The sequence below is a fragment of the Rhinopithecus roxellana genome, chromosome 20 (genome assembly GCF_007565055.1).
Source record: "Rhinopithecus roxellana isolate Shanxi Qingling chromosome 20, ASM756505v1, whole genome shotgun sequence".
In the NCBI taxonomy this organism is placed as follows: Eukaryota; Metazoa; Chordata; class Mammalia; order Primates; family Cercopithecidae; genus Rhinopithecus; species Rhinopithecus roxellana.
The window spans coordinates 1,577,485-1,597,348 of NC_044568.1; the positions used below are offsets into that span (position 1 = coordinate 1,577,485).

At 38.3% G+C, this 19,864-nt stretch overlaps 1 protein-coding gene across 10 annotated transcripts in view; it reads left to right on the plus strand.

The window, feature by feature from the left end:
- Nucleotides 1-19,864, plus strand: part of TNRC6A (trinucleotide repeat containing adaptor 6A) — a 101,496-nt gene that overhangs the window by 11,054 nt on the left and 70,578 nt on the right. For 5 of the 10 annotated variants that reach the window (XM_030925138.1, XM_030925129.1, XM_030925132.1 and 2 more), the window contains exon 3: nt 17,675-17,696. The exons of 1 other annotated variant lie outside the window; for it this stretch is intronic. In XM_030925138.1, the coding sequence (XP_030780998.1) occupies nt 17,675-17,696 (22 nt within the window). Of the gene's footprint in view, nt 1-10,180; nt 10,269-13,115; nt 13,160-17,674; nt 17,697-19,864 lie in introns of those variants that run through there. 4 more of the 10 variants (XM_030925133.1, XM_030925134.1, XM_030925130.1 and 1 more) reach the window with 4 other exon arrangements.

The following is a 19,864-nucleotide window of genomic DNA, read 5'->3' on the forward strand; positions in this document are numbered from 1 at the left end:
TAAGTCCATTCACTTTGTTGTGCAGCCATCACCACTATCCATCTCTGCATCTCTTCATCTTGTAAAACGGAAACTCTGTACCCATTAAATCATAACTCCCTATTGCCTTCAACTCTTGGCAGCCACCATTCCACCTTCTGTCTCTATGCATTTGATTATTCTAGATACCTCAGTAGTGGAGTCACAGAGTTTTTGTCCTTTTGTGACTGGCTTATTTCACTTAGCATAGTGTCCTCAAGATTTGTCCGTATTACAGTGTGTGTCAGCCAATTGATTTTTGCATGTTGATACTGTGTCCTGTGGCTGTGCTGAACATGTTCATTAGTTCTAGTAGTCTTTATGTATATGGATTCATTCGGACTTTCTGTGTACAAGAGCCTGTCATCTGTGAATAGAGAGAGTTTTACATCTTTTCCAATTTTGGTGCATGCTTACTCACACATACACTCTCTTTTTTCTGACTGGAACCTCCAGGTCAGTGTTGAATAGGAAGTGGCAAAATCAGACATCCTCGTCTTGTTCCTAATCTTGAGGAAAAGTATGCAGTCTTTATCATTATGTATGTTGTGAGCTGTGAGCCTTTATCACGTTAAGGAAGTTTTCATTTATTCCTATTTTGAGTGTTTTTGTCTCACAAAAAATGATACTGGATTTTGTCAGATGCTTTTTCTGTGTCTCTTGAAATCATCATGTAGCTCTCTGTCCATTATTCTATTAACATGGTGTATGTCGTTGATTTTCATGTTAAACCAACCTTGCATTCCTGGGATAAATCCACTTTGTGTAGTCCTGTTTGTATGTTGCTAGATTTGGTTTGTTAGTCTTTTGTTGAGGAGTTTTATGTTTGTGTTCATAAGGGTTATTGGTCTGTAGATTTATCTTTTGATACCTTGGTTCTCTTTTGGTACCTGGTACCTGATTTGCTCTGGTTTGCAATCTGGGACCTTTAGCTGTTGGTTTTGCATCCACCTAATTCTGCATTGTGCTATAATAATTGTTTTTATGTATTGTTTTATTTTCTACTGTATACACTTCCTCCTTTGGTTGCAGCCTTCTTTGCATCCTAACCTTAGTTTAGTGCAGTGCTATGTGCCTAGTCTCTTATGGCTAGCTATTAGTGTACACATTTTACATTTTATTTATTTATTTTTTTGGAGGCATGTTCTTACTCTGTTGCCTAGGCTGGAATACGGTGGCGTGATCGTGGCTCATTGTAGCATTGAATTCTTGGGCTCAGGTGATCCTTGTGCTTCAGCCTCCTGAGTAACTGGGACTACAGGCATATACCTCTGTACCTGGCTAATTTTTTAATTTTTGTAGAGACAGCGTCTTGCTATGTTGCCCAGGTTTGTCTCAAACTCCTGGCCTCAAGTGATCCTACCACCTTGGCCTTCCAAAGCACTGGGATTACAGGTGTGAGCCACCACACCTAGTCCGTGTACACCTGTTTTTTTTTTTTTTTTTTTTTTTTGAGACGGAGTCTCGCTCTGTCGCCCGGGCTGGAGTGCAGTGGCCGGATCTCAGCTCACTGCAAGCTCTGCCTCCCGGGTTTACGCCATTCTCCTGCCTCAGCCTCCCGAGTAGCTGGGACTACAGACGCCCGCCACCTCACCCGGCTAGTTTTTTGTATTTTTTGGTAGAGACGGGGTTTCACCGTGTTAGCCAGGATGGTCTCAATCTCCTGACCTCGTGATCTGCCCGTCTCGGCCTCCCAAAGTGCTGGGATTACAGGCTTGAGCCACCGTGCCCTGCCCCGTGTACACTTTTTACGTGCATCTGTTAAGTACTTCATCTGCGTTACCCAATTAGATCTTCACAATCACCCATTGAGGGAGGTCCAATTTGAGACGTCTCATAAATTAGATGATGAAAGCTTCAGAGAAATAAAATAAATTAAGGTTATACACATAGATAGTGGAATTGAGGTTAAGACCACTTCTATTTGACATTTGGACCTAGGGGTTTTCACTGCATGCTATGCTGCCTAGGAAATGCTTATTTGAATAGATTGGAATTGAACTGGTCCTTAAAGGAGAAGTAACATATGGGTAAGAGTAAGAATTAAAAGAGTGCATTTTTGGCAGTCGTGTTGGGGTTACAGTGTTAGTAAAGGCAAGGAAGCAGGAATTGGAATCTAATTAGAGTGCCCAGCGACAGGGAGTATTGTACAAGTAGGACTGTTTTTTGTCCCCAGAGCAGTAATTAGTCCTATTTGGAAGAGTGAGATTAACATCTAAAATAATTAGAAAATGTCTGGGCACAGTGACTCACACCTGTAATCCCAGCACTTTAGGAGGGCGAGGCAGGTGGATCACCTGATGTCAGGAGTTTGAGACCAGCCTGTGTAACATAGTGAAATCCTGTCTCTACTAAAAATTCAAAAATTAGCTGGGTGTGGTGGCAGGTACCTGTAGTCCTAGCTGCTCAGGAGTATTGTACAAGTAGGCAGGAGAATCACTGGAACCAGGGAGGTGGAGGTGGCAGTGAGTGGAGATCGAGCCATTGCACTCCAGCCTGGGTGACAGAGCAAGATGCTGTCTCAAATAAAATAAAACAATTAGAAAATGAGTATTGTTTAATTAGAGGTCGAGGGTGAGGTTTGTTTGGATTGGAAAGAATCATGAAGGAATTAGAAATTAAGCCTTAAAAGAAGAGTAGGATTTGGGTGGGTAGATTTAGCAGACTGAGTTTTGGGTTAACTTTACCACAGTCTTGTACCATCTAACAAGGCATTAGGACTTTCTGATCCTCAATTTCTTTAACTGTCAAAGGGGAGTAATACCAGTGCCTTGTTTCAAGGTTGTGAGTTCAAAATGGATAGTATCTCAGAATCCTTTGTAAATTGCAAGTGTTTTTGTCCTTATGGTGGAGTATCTTATTTTCTGAGTTTCTGAACTCACCAACTTTCCTCAATCTGAGCTTTTAATTAATTTATTATTTTTGAGAAAGGGCTTTACTCTGTCACCCAGGCTGGAGCGCAGTGTGGAATGATCTTAGCTCACTGTGCAGCCTCTGCTTCCCAGGCTCAAATGATCTTCCCACCTCATCCTCTTGAGTAGTTGGGACTACAGGCATGCACCACCACACCCACTTAATTTTTGTATATTTGTAGAGAGAGGGTTTTGCCATATTGCCCAGGCTGGTCTTGAACTCCTGGGCCCAAGCAATCTGCCTTGGCCTCCCAAAGTGCTAGAATTGCAGGCATGAGCCACTGTGCCCTGCAGAGCTTTTTATTTTGAATTAATTTCAGATGTAGAGAAATGAAAGAATAGAACAAAGAACTTCTGAATATCCTTAACCCTTAATCCTCAAATATTAACATTTAATCACATTTACTTTATTCCCCCTGTTTTTTATACATACTAATTTTTACCATTTAAGAGTAACTTACAGACATGATACCCCTTTACTCCTAAACACTTAGTCAAAGTTATTTTCTTGGTAACTACAGTACCATTATGAAAATGGGCACTGTAACATTGGCACAGTCTTAATAGCAGATCTACAGATCTTACTCAAATTTTGCCGGTTGTCTCAATAATTCTCTTTAGAGCCAAACAAAATTTATTTTTTCCTGGTCAGGTCTTCAATCCAAGATCACAAGTAGCATTTAGTTTTCATGTTTGTTTAGTTTCCTGCATTCTGGAAGTTTCTTAGTTTCTGTTCTTCAGGACCTTGATATTTTTAAAGAATACAGGCTAGTAACTTTGTAGAATGTCCCTCAGTCTGTATTTGTCTGATATTTCCTATGACCTGATCAGGTTATGCTGTTTTGGCAGGAATAGTGCAGAACTGATGTGGTGTTCTCAGTACATCATGTCAGGAGCTGCCTGATATCCTTTTATCCCATTATTGGTGATGGTTAACTTCAACTGCTTGGGTAAGGTGGTCTGTGTCAAGTTTCATCTCTGTAAAGTTAGTATTTTTCACTTTGTAATTAATAACATTATTGTTGGGAGATACTTTAGTGAGAGTACGTACATGTCTTGTTTCTCGTCAATGTGCTTACCTTAATCAGTAGGGCCAAATAGTGATTTTTAAAGTCAACCATTCTTCTTACATTAGTTGATATTTTACTGTAAGATTTGGTACTTCTCCCCATTCACTCACCGAGTCATTCATTCATATCAGTATGGACCCATGGGTTCTTATTTTATTCAGTTGTTTGTAATTTTTTGTTAGCATAATTTATTGCTCAAATTATGGTGCTAGTAGAACCCCCTTTCAAGCTCAACTTCCCACTTTTTGAGATCCATACTGTCATCTGGATCCTTACTGCTATCTGTTTGTATGCTATTCTCCTTCCTTCCTAAGGGGAAGACATGCCAGCTAAAGCTAAGGTAAGAAATATACAGCATTGCTGCCACTCTGTCTGTTGTCCTCTCTTCTCATCAGACTCTGTCACAAATATATATTTTTTATTAATTTGTATATATATACATCTCCAGAATTTCTTTATGCACATGCAAGGACATGTAATCCCTCCCAACACAAAAAGATAGCACACTGAGCCTTAGATTTTGTTTTGTTTTTCCAGTTAACTTTAAGCCTTCCTGATCCTTTCACATCTGGATGTAGAGGAGACCTTTCTTTTGCAGCTGCATAATATTCCATTTTAAGGATGTATCCATTTTATTTAACTACTGTATTTGCAGATAATTGTCAGTTATTGTAAATAGCATGTTCCCCACCCTTCGATACGATGACCCCTTTCCACTTGCAGATAACTATTAGTTTTCCTTACTTTAAAAAAATATACAAAACTTCATTTTATCCTATTCTGTTCATTTTACAGCTGAAGCTTTTGAAAAACTGATCCAAATCTCCAACTTCCTTACCTATTTTTGCTCCAGTTCAGTTTTCATCTCTACTGTCTGGTGAATTCTATAGTTTTGAAGGTTACTAGTGACTTCCTGTTGTGTAGTGCTAGACTGGTTTTGGTGATTAATTTAGGTAGGAGGATAAAAATGAGAAAAGGAATGGGGGGTGGCAATCAAATGGGAAAAGAGGAAGACTGGAAGGAAGTAGAAGAAGGTGGGATCTGCAGGGGAGAAAGTAGGAGAACAGAATGTTTTTTGGCAGAAGATATGAAGTGTATTTTTATTTCTAGCTTGTAACGTACATTTGGCGTCTGTGTGAGGATGGGCTGGCTTCTGTGTGAGGATGGGCTGGCTTGTGGTGTGTTGCTGACTGATAGGCCCTCAGGAAAGTTACCTCCTGTTTTCTGTCTCCTAAAGCAAAATAGAGACACCTAACCCCTTGTCACATTATTGTCATTTCTCCCTCTGTCGCCCAGGGTGGCATGCAGTGGCACAATCATAGCTCACTGCAGCTTCCAACTCCTAGGCTCAGTTGATTCTTGGGCCTCAGCCTCGCGTGTAGCTGAGACTACAGGTATGCACCACCACCCCTAGCTAATTGTTAGGATATTTTGAATTATCTCAGATTTATTCTTTGCTTTCTTTTTTCACTGCCACTGTGGTAGTTTGGGGAACTACACATTCACTTAGATTTTCGCCAACAGTCTTCTCACCCTGTTTTTGCCAATTTATTGTCTATTCTTACCCAACACTTTCCCTCCCTTTTTCAATTCCAGTCAATGCTGGTCCCTGCAGTTGTCATGCTGACAAGTCTCCATACTTCACTTGTGCCCACACCTTTCTGTGCTCCTAAAAAATCTTGCCTCTTTTGCAAGAGCCAAATCAACTTCTTACTGCTCCATAAAGCCTTCCACAGTTGAAACAGCTCTTACACCTGTCTTATTTCACTACTCTTGTTTACAACCTGTACCAAATGTTTGTTTTCTTCAGATGTGTTCAGTTGTTCCTACAAAATTGTAGAAACTTTTTTCCTACAAAAAAATCATGTTTCCTGGCTGAGTACAGTGGCTCACCCCTGTAATCCCAGTACTTTGGTAGGCCGAGGTAGGAGGGTTCCTTGAGCTCAGGAATTTGAGACCAGCACCACCTCACTCCAGCTCAGGGCAACAGAGTGAGACTTCATCTCTTAAGTAAATAAATAAGTTTAGTGCTTGAGGTTTCTATTGGGAGCTGGTTCTGTACACCATGGAAATCTACCCCCTGCCCCACTTTAAAATTACTGTGTAATATTCCTTGGTGTGATTACAGGATGATCTAACTTTTCCCTGTTGATTGGTTTTTGGTGATGATTTTATGCTGCAGTGTCTATCTTTGTACAGTTCCTTTTTCAGAGGATTAGATTTGAATTGATGGATTATAAGATAGTGACATTTAAAAATTCGTTGTGAATAGATACTTCCAAATTGCTCACTAGAAGCTTAGTGCTACTTCATACATACTTCCAATAGCGTGTACAAGAGTACCCTTCAGAAGGGATTAATTTTAATGATATTCAGTGCTGAGAATGTGGGAAAAATTGACCAGCAAGTGTCAGGAAGCACAAGAATAGGAAGGGGCATTCTCGCCCCGAGGTGTACCCTGCTGCCTTGATAGGCCCTTTAAATAGAGACAGACTCTCATTAGGTTGCTTATTCCGTTCGCAAACTCCTGGCCTCCCAGACTGCTGGGATTACAGGCCTGAGCCGCCATACCTGGCCAGAAACGCATTCTTGAACAGTACAAGTAAATCATTTGTAGTGGCTACTGGAAGATGTGGGCAAAATTTGAAGCTTAGCTTGATTTGTTGTGTTTAATGTACCATCCTAATCTTGATCTATTTGTTTTTTCAGATCCAGATATTGCATTTCCCCTAGTCAATGTATGAAATCAACTTTAAAATACAATTTACATACAGTAACATTTAAACGTTGAGTGTATAGGTAAATGATTTGACAAATGTATACACCCTTATAACTACCACTCCAATCAAGTTAGAAAACATTTCCATCTTCCTAGAAAGTTCCCTCAGTGTCATTGACTTTTACAGGCCACCTCAAAGGCTTTATACATGAAATGAAGGACATAAGTCAAGTTCTGATAAAAGGGGAGTCTGGTTTTTACAGACGAGGTAGATTCACAGAACCTACAGATGTGAGGTATCCTGCAAAGTAGCCTTCAGGGCATGAATGATTGCTAATTGGAATGTTGTCTTGGTGGCAGGTGCATCAAACAGAGTGGCCCACTTAGGCCTTTCAAATCCATCAGCCCTTACTCCTCTTGATAGTTGTGGTAAATGATATAGTCAGATGTCTTAACTGAGTCTCTATGAACATTTAACTCCTGGAAGCTGACGTGTTTGGGCACAAGTTTTTTTGTTTGTTTGTTTGTTTGTTTGTTTGTTTGTTTTTTCAGTTGGCTTTCTGAAGGAGGAGATACGGGAAAAAGTATGACTGGTTGGCTGTGATGATGGTGTTGAAGAACAGAACTTACTCCCCTTTGTGCTTACAGTATCAACTGATATTGTGATATTTCCTTGAGAAGAAATGTGTGGTACATCTTTTAAGTACTAAGGGGGAAATTTTTGGCCAGGAAAACACTTGCTAGTAACCTCATCAAAAAGTCTTGAAAATGAAGTTTGAGAAAGGACAAAATACTCCAGATAGAGACCATTACATGGAGTAAAATTATAGTGACATAGATCAGAAAAGGACATGTCTGTAATTCACAGCAGAACATGAAGAACAAATGCTGAAGATGCTAGATGTTTCTGAATAAGTACCTGTGATATTTTGACACAAGTAGGGTAAAGACAACCTTTTGGGTGCCACTGAGGACTGGTGAGTTGGATTCATGACTAGGCAATCGAGTGCTTACTAGATAAGCTTTGTGCTAAGTAAGCAGTCCTAATTCTTGTAAAAATACTAAGACATTGACATGTATGGTCATTTGTCCCCCGTTTTTTCATGAAGAAACAGACTGAAGAAGATTAAGTATTTTGAGCTAGTTATCAGCTTTTAATCTTGACTTCTGCGTGTCTCGGGGTAGGTAACATGACAGTGGTGTAACCTAGTTGCCGTTGTTTACTGATTTTACTCTGCTGCTCTCGTATGCTGTGGCTGTCTTGCTCCTTGCCTTCCCTGGGTTTGTACTGTGAGTGAGCTTGTTCAGTCTTACTACCTCCTGCACACAGAATTCAAGAGAGAGTGAGTCATTGCCACAGTTGGCAGGAATCTGTTATGTTACTCCATTAGCCACATGACAGTTCTGCTTGTAACAAAATGATAGCGAAATATAGCAACAGTTACCATACTCTTCTTCCAGTTATCCTTTTAGCTGATTTTAGTAGTCTTATACTTTACTAAGTTTTTATCAATTGTGCATAATGTCATTCATTTCCTTTTTCAATGTCTGCATCTCCTCTCAGTCTGTTCCATCAGCAAAGCCAACTTAAATTTTGTTTAATCTCATTGCAGTGCACCTGTAGCAACCCCTTCCAGTTTCTTAGACACCTGCCTATCTTTCTCCTTTTATCTTCTTCAACATCCCTACTGCCATATGCATTCCAGCCTGGATAAATAATGTGCAGCTTCCCAAATGTCTAGTTCATATCTCTTAACCTCTCCTTGTCTGCCTGATATTCTTAGTGTCCTCTCTGAAAAACTTCCTCAGGGCAGAGTTAGGTATTTTCATTTTGTGTGATGCTTTTCTTTGGGTAACTGGTGATTTTGGTTGTTGGTATTATGAATGAAGGTTTAGGGTCTAGACTTGGTGATGAGTATAGGTAGCTGGAGTGAATTTCTTCCAGCTTTGCAAAGGTTTCTTTGCCCAGTAGACTCCTTCCGTGAATGGGAAGGCTGATCTGTGTGAAGGGTGTTGATTGGCAGGCTTTACTTTACAGTGTGATAGAGGGAGTGGCAGCAGCCTCCAATAAGATGGGCTTTGTTCTGAGACAACCAAACCCATTCAAGCACCTAACAGACTCCTGTGGAAGGTTTTGTTTCTTTAAAGAGTATTTATTTGGCTTTAGGCTGCATTTAGAAGCAACTACTACCTGTTGGCCGTGGAGACATCTGAATGGGAAGTGGGTGGGAGGGGTTGAGTAGCTATGGCTTTTTTATTCCTTAGACAGTCTTTTTGCCTCATGCTTTCTTGCTCTGGTCTTCTGGAACCTCTCTAGAGCTCCACCAGAAAGGATGGTACCTAAAACATCCATTTCAGACTGCTCTTGTGTTTATTCTTGGGTGGGGTGGCTTTTGCTTTTGCTTATCAGCTTTGAATAAAATAAAAAAGTAATAATCTTTTTCCCCGAAAGGTAATAACCTGTTTCCTGAAACACATTTGCCCAGTCTGTCCCTTTGAAATCCTGAACCACAAGTTCTGTTGACAACTTTAGCCATTTGAGATTTTAAAAATTTAAACAAACTAATATGAAGAATACATTATTAGGCCGGGCGCAGTGGCTCACACTTGTAATCCCAACACTTTGGGAGGCCGAGGTGGGCGGATCACTTGAGGTCAGGAGTTTGAGACCAGCCTGGCCAACTTGGTGAAACCCCGTCTGTACTAAAAATACAAAAATTAGCCAGGCATGGTGGCAGGCGCCTGTAAAGTCCCAGCTACTTGGGAGGCTGAGGCAGGAGAATATCTTGAACTCGTGAGGCGGAGGCTGCAGTGAACAGAGATCACGCCACTGCATTACAGCCTGGGTGACAGAGCAAGACTCCATCTCAAAATAAACAAGAGTACATGATTGTTTCCTAAGAATTGATAGAATACTTTGTAATGTTTGTGGAATATGAAATTGTTGTAATGCTGAAATACAAGTCACCTATTTATTATTAAGGTTATTAAGTTATGTTCTAAAAATATTTACAAAGCTATTTAGGGCAGGGAAAACTAAAGGTAGCTTCCAGAAACCTAGGTGAGAGGGGATTGTGAGGAGGTCTCAGGCATTGCCATTAGCTACTAATTGATACTTGGGGCCAGTAGCAAGGTAACTCCAGCTTCAATGAAGTTTACATTCTAGGATTGGAGGAAATTGCTTGTTTCCCAATGTAAAATTTGCTGATTTTAGGTTGTCTTCTTTGATATGATATTGAGATAAAAGTTGTACTACTTGTGGCTTATTAAAGTGAATTGTACCATATAGTGGCTATATAGTTAGGGTTAGGTTGCAGGTTGCATTTTATTTCAGTGAATGATAAAATAATAATTTGCCATGTCTTCTAATAAGAGTGAAAAAGTGAAAATGAACCTGTATGCAACATTATTTTTATCTCTCAATACATTTTGGGAAAGTTAATTGCAACTGTGTGGTTCAGGGATTTAGTGCAAGAAGAAGAACAGTTGATGGAAGAAAAGAAAAAGAAAAAAGACGACAAGAAAAAGAAGGAAGCTGCTCAAAAGAAGGTAGTATATGTATAAACTATTTATTTTAAGCAGTTTAAACATAGAATTAAAAAGAAAATCACTCTTACAGATTTTTAAGGCATTTATTTGATTTAATGTTTTAGTTTTAATGGAGATTCATTTTAATATTTAATGTCTTTGAATATGCAAAGTAACTTGCTGAGTTTCTACAATTTAATGCATAGTTATTACTCTTGCCAATAGTTTTTCAAAGGTAAGTACATTTTATAGATCTTTATCTTTCAAATAGCTGTTCCTAGGTGTTTCATAATAATACCATTTTATAAGTGGGAAGAGCGTGGAATTTGTAGCCAAGTTCAGAGGATTTGAAATCTCACTCTCCCACATAGCACATAGAATGGTGTGACCTTACATTTTATTTAGCCTCTCTGGGCCTTAGTTTCCTTGTGTTTTGTTAAATGAGGGTTGAATTAAGTGAGATGATGTTATTATATGTAATACAGAAATAGAGTATTAAAGGAAAACATAATAGACATAATAGGAAGTAAAGTGTCAGTTTCTTTTTCCCTCTTTATTTAGTACGTGGGCTGATTTTTAAAGTTTGCAGTGTACATTAACCTTAAAATAAACCTAGGACATTGTTTACTGCAAGGGAATTCTAAACTAGCTAATGTAGTATAGGAAACTATAACTAAATGCAAAGTAAGTTAAAAAAAATTTTAAAATCTGTAATTATTAAAAATTTTCCAAATTGTTAATACTAAAAGCTGATAATAGTTAACTAAATGGGCACTCATCTACTATGTCAAGGTTTCAAGACATTAAAATGTTCTAAAAGACCTTTGAAATTACAGTTTCAATTCTCTTTTCTAATGAAAAATTATTTTGATTTCTTATATATGCCTCTTTTGAGCCAGGCATTGTGCTAGGAATTGGATGTAGGCTATAGCACGATATTTAGGTCCACATTATTTAATAGGGGAAAACACAGACTATAAAAGTGGCAGGTGAGGCATTTATGGGGAACTGTTGCAGTACAGAGAGAGAGGTGCATAACTCAGGCTGAGATGGGGCAGAGGAACAGAGAAATTTCCTTAGAGTTGAAATTAGGTGAATAAGGAGCAGAATAGAAAAGGATTCCAAACAGTGAAAACTCAGAAATACATGGTAGCCTCTATGTGTTAAAGGATGGGTTTTACTTGGGGGAAAGAGAGGGAACCAAGGGTGGAACTCTGAAGAGTTGAGCTGGGAAAGGCTAGGAGGTTTTCTCAGGGCTTGGGGGAAAATGCTGAAAATGTTTTAGTAGAGTGACATAAAAGTTTGTATTTTAGTATGTTTACCTTGGAAAATTGTGGAATTGGATTAGAAGGGGTAGATACCAGAGTGTGAAATACTGGTGAAGGGACTATTAAAGTAACCCCCAGACTTTGTTTAAAGGATATAGAGGGAGAGTCAACGTAGATTGATTCGCAGGTTCCGGATGAGTGACTACATTTGAGAGGAGTTAATCAGGCTGGGGGATACAAGGAAAGGGGAAATGATAAATAATTCATTTCTACATGTCCTGAGCCTAGGGGTGTCATCAGCAAGTATTAGGGAGGATAATTAAGTATGAGATGAGAGGAGATGATGTGGCCCTAGACACCTGCCTTTTGGTTGCTCTTAGGGGTGCCTGGGAAGGGATGCATAGGTATATGAAATGGTTAGGGTTTTGATAGGCTTCTCATGGTTTGGCATTGACCGACGCCTTGGGCCTCTGTCAGAGGCTGTTTATGTAGGATAGTCTTTGCAGTCTGGTTGGTCATTGCTTGGGATTTCTTATGAGAAGGTTATGTCCTCTGTAAGTCTGAGTAAAGGTAAAGGGGTAAAGGCTTATCAGACTCTTGTTCCATGGTGTGAAAGGCCGTTTGCCCAATGAAAAGAGCTTCTAAGAAACTTAAGAGGTTTATTGAAAAGGATGCTCGGGTGTACTTTATGAAGATTCAGTAGTTTGGCAAGCATCTGAGTGTTGAATTAGGCTCTGTTGGTCCCTGTGTCTAAGGAGTTCAAGAATTAGCTGATAAGTCAGAATGTAGGTGAAATGGCTAGAGAAGAGGCCTAAGACAATATATAAGTGTACTTGTTTGGAATTTATTCTACTTACTGAGAAATTTTAAGAAAGGGGTCACTTGAATGATATTTTTAAATACTGTGTTTTTGTGAATATAATTTTAAAGTTGTAACATATACAACAATGGCTCTACTTGTTACAAGTACATCTTTACATTCTTGTATAAATCAAATCTCTAAATCACCAAGTCAGTATAGGTGGTCACTTATGTGTAGGCAGCTTATAAATAAGCCTCTAACACATGAATGGTGATTATTGTGCCATTTGACTTCTCACCAAATCTGAAGTGACAGCTTTTCTTATTGTTGCCCACTTCATTCCTGTCTCACCCCGTGGTTCCAGTCTCTCCCCTCAACCATGTCCTTACTAGAACCATCATCAGAAGCTTAGGGATATAAGAAGTTTTTCCTTCTTTTGCCAGATCTTCAGCACTGATAGGGTATTCCTGTGTGTCTCATAGACACATCAATAGTATCTGCCCAATGAACACAATATAAAGAAAGGTTTAATACCTCTAATAAATGTTAAGTTTAGCAGGCTAGGCCACTACTGTAAATTAGACTGTTCTCCAAATTTCAAATAATCAGCTTACAACTGAATTTGAATACAACCTGTTGGTGAAGTGAGGACAGCTGGTATTTCCATAGAGTGTTACCAGATAGCTCTTGAAAAGAAAAGAAAACCCCAAATGGCACACTTTATAGCCCATATGAGGAATTGTGAGTCATAGGGTTTTTAAGACAGGTTTCCTGGAACTGTTTTTTTTTTGTCTCTAGTAGGAGCCAGCAGGTGTATCTAGGCAGATATCTACATGAGCCAGGTGGGCAGATCCATTTATATAAATGTTGGCATATAAACTCAATACAGTAAAAAGTCTATTTTATGTAATTTATATTTTCTTATTTTTGAAAAGGCCAGATATTACCTGTTCTAATACATTTGTTCATCTTTAATATAAGGAACCTAAGCATTAGAATGAATTAAGTGATTGACCTTGGTTTCATCATGGTGACAGAACCAGGAATATAATTGAAATTTCTCTCCTCCAGCTGGTGCTTTGCCAAAACCCTGTGCCATGACTTTATCCTTTTCATGCAGAACATTAGCTTATACTTTGCTTTATTTTTTGTCATATAAAGGTGAACTTTAAAATTGGGAAAATGATGATAATTTTTATAATAGGGCATAAAATAGGTTCTTATGCCGTGAATACTGAAAATGCATACATTTAATAGTCCCCAGTGGCCACTGTGGTTTTTTTTTTTTTTAAATTAACACCATGGGTTATTTTCTATTTTAAATAAAAAGCCAGATAACATAACTTCCTATAAAAACAATTAGACACCATCAAGGCCTTCAACAGTATTTTCATTATGATAGTTTTTATTATCCTATCATTTAAATACTAATTTAAATATTTAAATTCTTTAAAAGAGCTTTTTCACATTAAAAACGATGATTTTTATTATATTTCAGCCCCAATACATTTGTAATTAACATGGAGACCAATGACTTTTGTTTTTAAAATTTTTTGAAAAGCCTTTTAATCAAAGATTATGTATAACACTCTTTTCTGTTTCACATCTAAGAACCAGGGTTGTTATTTTCTGATTCTTGGGCTTAGAAAATAATTTGATAGAGCATGGAAATGTAGGTTCTATACTTTAAAAAAAGGAGAGGAGTGACAGTAGTAGCAGTAGGTTACTATGGATTTCTCTCCAGGTTCTGTTTTTAGAAGAAATTTCTTGAAGGGATCTTAAGGGAAATGTAATGAGGAGGAAAATGGAGATTGAGAAATAGGTTAATTATAGAGGGATAGTTTAGTGTAGCCTTTACTTTAAGCATGCAGTTGTAGTTCCTAGAAAGCATATAATGGTCGAGGGCCAAGGGGAACCAACAATACAAGTTAGGATCTTTTGATGTTGAGAATGTTTCAACATCCATGGACTTTTTGCTGTTACTGTGTTAAGAGCTGAAGGGATTTTTATAGGTGTTACTGACTTAAATATACTAAATTCAAGTTTAAATGAGACCTAGGTTTTAGAGAGCTTCCAGCTTTATTGCCATTTTTGAGGATCATATTCAGCAGCTTAATTAGTAAATTTTCTCAGTAACCTTGGTGGTAACATGACCAGGCCTGAGTTGTGCTCTCATTGAGGGCAGTTAGGTGTTCTCTTAGTCTTGCCCCTTGTTGCACCTTACACTTCTCTTCCTCTTTTTTAAAACCCATTTTAGTCAACAGATCTGGATTCTAGACTGAGTGCTGATTGCTAAGTCATAGGAAAGCTCTCTGAGCACTAGGTATCTCATTTAAAATCAGTGAATTGAACTAGATTAATTATTTATTCTTAATATCAGGTTATAATACTTGGCACTGTTAAGACATTGTAGATGATTAGAAAAAAAGAGAAACAAGACCTGGAAACAGGATGAATGTAGAGTCAGCTTGTTTCCAACAGTGAGAGCCGGTACTGAGCCAAAGCACGGGCAGCACCACAGCAGCAGCTGATGTCTGCTGGATGCTTTCTATACGTTAGGCTTTGTCCTAAGTGCTTTTATATGAGTTAAATCCCTTTAACCTTACAACTCTGAGACGGGTGTTTTTGCCACAGTTCTATAGATTAGTTGCTTTAGAGAAGTTAACACATTTGACCATGGTCACACAGTGTAAGTGGCAGAGCCAGGTAGGCGGTCAGGCTTTAGATCCTGAGGTCTTAACCACTGAAGTGTGCTTCAGGACCATGTTGTTGGGACAAGCAGTGCAGAGCCTGACAGGCAAAGCAAGTGGAGTGCTATGCTCTGCCACTGCACTGCTGTCTTCAGTAATGAAGGTTGCAGTTGTGATCATTGCTTGTGGAACCATAGCTCAGATTTTTTTTTTTAAAGAATAATATATTAAAAAATGGAAATCATTTTGCTTCTAGATTGGCCAGAATCTTTTAATTATCTGTGTGAGAGGATTTACAGTGATACTTCACATTTGAAGTGGTGGTGTGTAGTTTTTCAAAAAAAAATCTTTCACATTTTATTATTTGACCCTCCTAATAACCCTGAAAGGTAAGCAGGACAATTATTTTGTCCATTTGAGAGATTAGGAAACTGAGACCCAGAGGGTTTAAATGATCAGATCATTTCAGAGTGAAAACAACCAGTCAAGATTAATTTTAATATATTTTATGTAACCTAATATAGCTAAAAAGTTACTATTTTGACATGTAGTCAGTATAAAATATTATTAAGGCATTTTTTATTCTTTTAAAAATACCGAATATTAGAAATTTGGTGTGTAATTTGCTCATCTCAGTTCAGACTGGCCACATTTCAGTGGTCGGTAGCCATATGTGGCTAGTGGCTATTGTTTTGGATAGTGCAGACAATTACTCTTAAAATGACTGACCCCACCTCGAAAATTCTTTTTAATAATTTGAGTAACGTACTAGGTCTCTAGACCAGCCCACAAAAACCTGTTTTAAAGAAGTGGAACTCTTAGTTCTGTTTCTTCCTATTCCATGAGGAGCTCTTGGTTTCTGTAATACTACTTTCATTCCTTCTGTATATTAAATCCGATTCTTAGGGGCAGACACACCTTAGGTGTCTCCATGGGGCCATTCTCTGTAGATGACAGAATACTGAATGAGGCTGACCATTGTTTTGAAGCAACTTTTTCCAAAGAAGTTTTCTAGCATATATCCTTTATGTTGTAAGGCCTAAAAGAGCAACACTGTATACTTTGTTTTGTTTTGTTTTTTTGGTAGAGACAGGGTTTCGCCATATTGGCCAAGCTGGTCTCAAACTCCTGGCAGCATCTGCCTATCTTCTGCCTCCCAAAGTGCTGGGATTACAGGTGCAAGTTGCACCTGGCCTACTTTGGGTTTTTATGTGGTTATTGTTTCTATGTTCTGAATTTTTTTTTTTAAGCCTTTCAACATGTAAAAGAAATTTTCTGCTAATTCTTTGGCTTCAGAAGATTATGCATCTTACTGTTTGACAGACATTTCTGATACCCAAAAGTGTTCATAGACTAATTTCTGTCTAATAAGACTTGTTTTTCTACTCTCAGATTTTAAAAATGATTTTTCCAGAAACAAATAAAGTGTTGTTAGCTAGTTGACTGGTTGTTTGGCATTGTCTTTCCATCAAAAAAAATGTTTTTAATTTAAATTTTGATCCATAGAGTAAAAGATGAGCCTCCATTATTTTGTATTTCACTAGTGCTCTAAAACTTAGCAAAGCACTTAGGTGGTGGATCAAGACTCCCTGACTTTCTGGGGAAAGATTAATGTTTAGTGTGGCTTCAATATTAGGGTAATTACTATAGCTTTTACCATATATATCTATAATAGTATGATTTAAAATGGTATCTTTGATAACAGTAATTTCATATAACTAAGCAAAATGAATTATGCCCCATGGCAGCTAAGAAAAGCTTTATCGCCATTTGGAAACAACTCCTGGTTATTCAGTTACATAGTCTTTTCTCACCTCCCTTCCTGTTCTTGTATCTGTTATTTTCAGGATTCCCATAATATTGATTTTGATCAACAGGTTGATTTTTTGCTTGGGCTTTTCTGTCTGGTTCTTTTTGAGGCCCTTGGGAGTTTGAACTAGTCACCTCGAGGCAACCCTGCTGTCCTCAAGCCCCTCTCCTCAGTTTTGGTGTCAGAAAATGAAGAGCAGATGTTGGAAGGCAGTGAAAGCGGAGTTCATGTCAGTTCAGCTTCTGATCACAGTAATTTTAACGGATTGTCAGATGTGTCAGAAGTGATAAATTAGTTTGAAATTTTTTTCTGCTCAGAAATACATAGATACTTAAAAGTTGACTAAGTTTAATTGCAATAGCAGCCTAACCTCCAGGAGTTAATTTTATTACTAATTTGGCTAAAGTGATTATATACAGCTTTTCTTACAGAAAACTTAATTCATCTTTTTATCACTTGCAACAATTTTTGAAGCCATTTAAACATACAAAATATATTAAATCCATTTAATGTAAAGGTGACAGTTTGTATGAAAATCATTTTTAAAGGACATGAGAAAAGTGCACCTCCCATTTAAAAAATTATATACTGTCATACAGTGATATCTTCTATGCTTAGTGTCACAAAAAGTAGGTTTTTTAAATTAATAAACATAGTATCAGGGATAATGGGGCACATCTGTGGGAAAAGCATGCTTTCCTTGCATATCTTTTCCTGTGCAGTTCATCTGTTTGAGAAATTCCTCATTTAATAAAGGTATATATGTCTTATAGTAATATATGAACATTTTGTCATAACAGTCCATTTCTTTCAGTTTCATATTTACATTGTTTTTTGTTTGTTTGTTTTTATTTTAGGCCACTGAACAAAAAATCAAAGGTACGTTGTTTAAAGCTGTTTTTTATCCCTTTTTTCATTAAAGCAAGGTTGTTTATATGCATTTTTATTCATCTCAAGGATGGGAGAGAGAAGAGCATGAAAGAAATGGGTGGGCTAAGACTTCTTCCGTGACATACCTTGGGGTCGTCCTTTGGGGTTTCATGGTTATTGTGGTGTATGTCACCACATTTATAGTGCACTGCCTCAGAGCTGCCTTAAAGCTGTCTCATAGGATAAGAGTAAGCACCGCTTCCTAATGTACTCCCTTGTTTTGACTCTTGGGGCACAGGCACCTTTCTTTCAGTCTTCCTTCTAAAAGTCTTCTTGTGTGGGGTAACCTCTAGGACCCCACTCTATCCCTTGGGAGTTCTGCCTCCTTTATATCTTGTTCTCTGAAGAATGTTCCCCATTCCTTCTTATAGGCAGCTAGTGACATCCATCTCTGTATTATCACTTAGAATAGTAGATTGCAAACCTTACACATTGTGTGAGATTGAACAGCACCCATTAGACCCCAAGCAAAAGACACTGGAGTGATAAGGAAACAGGAGACTACTTCCTCTCAGGAAACAGGAGAGTAATTCCTCTCAGATCCTGAATCAGGAGTTCTTCACCCTCTCAGGAGTTGACTACTTGGTAATGAAAGGTGTAAAGCTCTCAGATGCTGAACTTGTTGGGCCTTGAGATTCTGAATTTTTATTTTAAGCTCTATGAAAAGTATAATCTTACCCCTCAAAAAAAAAGATGAATGAAGGAATGAAATGGTTCAAAGAGGAATGAAATGGTTCAAGCATGATTCAAGACAAAGAGATAAGAAATAACATGATGTGGCTTACAGTAGTGGTATTCCATAACATGATGTGGTACACAGTGGTGGTATTCCTAGAGCATTAAATACTCAGTGATAAGTGGGCAGGGTTGAGGCTGAAAAGATAGGTAGGGCCAGGTAAAAGTGGGTTAATTTATGTGCTGTTTGTACCAACGAGCTTGGACTTTTTATGTGACAGGCAGTTAGGAGGCATTCAAGACTTAAGCAGAGTGACGTGGTGCTTTGTTTCACTTTGTTTTCCATTTTTTAAAGCTATCAACTACTGTACATGGAAAGTATTGGTTAGAAGACAGGTAGGGATTTGAAAGGTAGAGCTAAAAGAAGAAAGACATTGTGAGCAGAGGAGGCAGGTAGATAGCATGGGGAATACAACATGCATCTTTTGTCTCTAGAGTTGGGGAGGAAGCGACCGAATATAGGCTCGGAGATAGAGGGAGCCACAGGGCTTCATGCTGGTTAAGCCAGCAAAGGTGTTTGGATTTGGAATGTCATGGTCATAAGCTGTGCTTTAGAAACTTAACTTTGCCAGTAGTGCCTAGAGTCACCAGTAGAAGTGAGATTAGAGAGGGTCATGAGGGTTTGAACTGAGGTCTTGGCAGAAGAGGTAGAAGGTGGGTGACAGATGTGTGAGATACAATTGACAGGACTGGCAACTGATGAGATCAGAAGAGGAATTGAAGGTGCTGTTGTGGCTTTGAACTTGGAATGTCTAAGACAGTTATAAGGATGTGGAATGTAGGGAGCAACATTGCCAAATTAGTAGGAATGTTACCAAATTAATTTTCCTAAAACTCTATTTTCCCCACCCGTCTCCCCCACATAGCAATGGTAAGTTGTCCCTAGTTGTTCTTGCTTCAAGACCAAACTCCTTTGCTTAGCTTTAAAGGCCCTCATTAATCTAACCTCCCTTGACCTAACCAGCCTGTTTCCCATCACTCTTTGTACTTTTTAGAGCATTCTTATCTCTTTCATGTTCATTCTTGTTCTTTTTTATCCAATTTCTCAGCCAAGGATGTCTTTATCAGGCCTTTCAGGTTTCCTAAACCTCTCAGAGTTCATCCTCGAATGGCTCTCTCCAACTACCGTTGATATCTCCCTGTCCAGTTTCTTAGGCTGTTATAATCTCAAATTTGGGCACTTGGTTATATTCTTAGATTTTTGATTGATCCATGGATATTTGTTTCTTCAACATCTTTGAGTACCTAGTGTTTATATCATTTCTAAATGTAAGTACTTTTTTTCTAGCCTTACATAAAATATGATCATATTTAGTCTTCTTGTTTTTGTTTTAGATTTTTCCACAACTCTTGAGAATGATAGGCTGAGTATATGAAAGTCA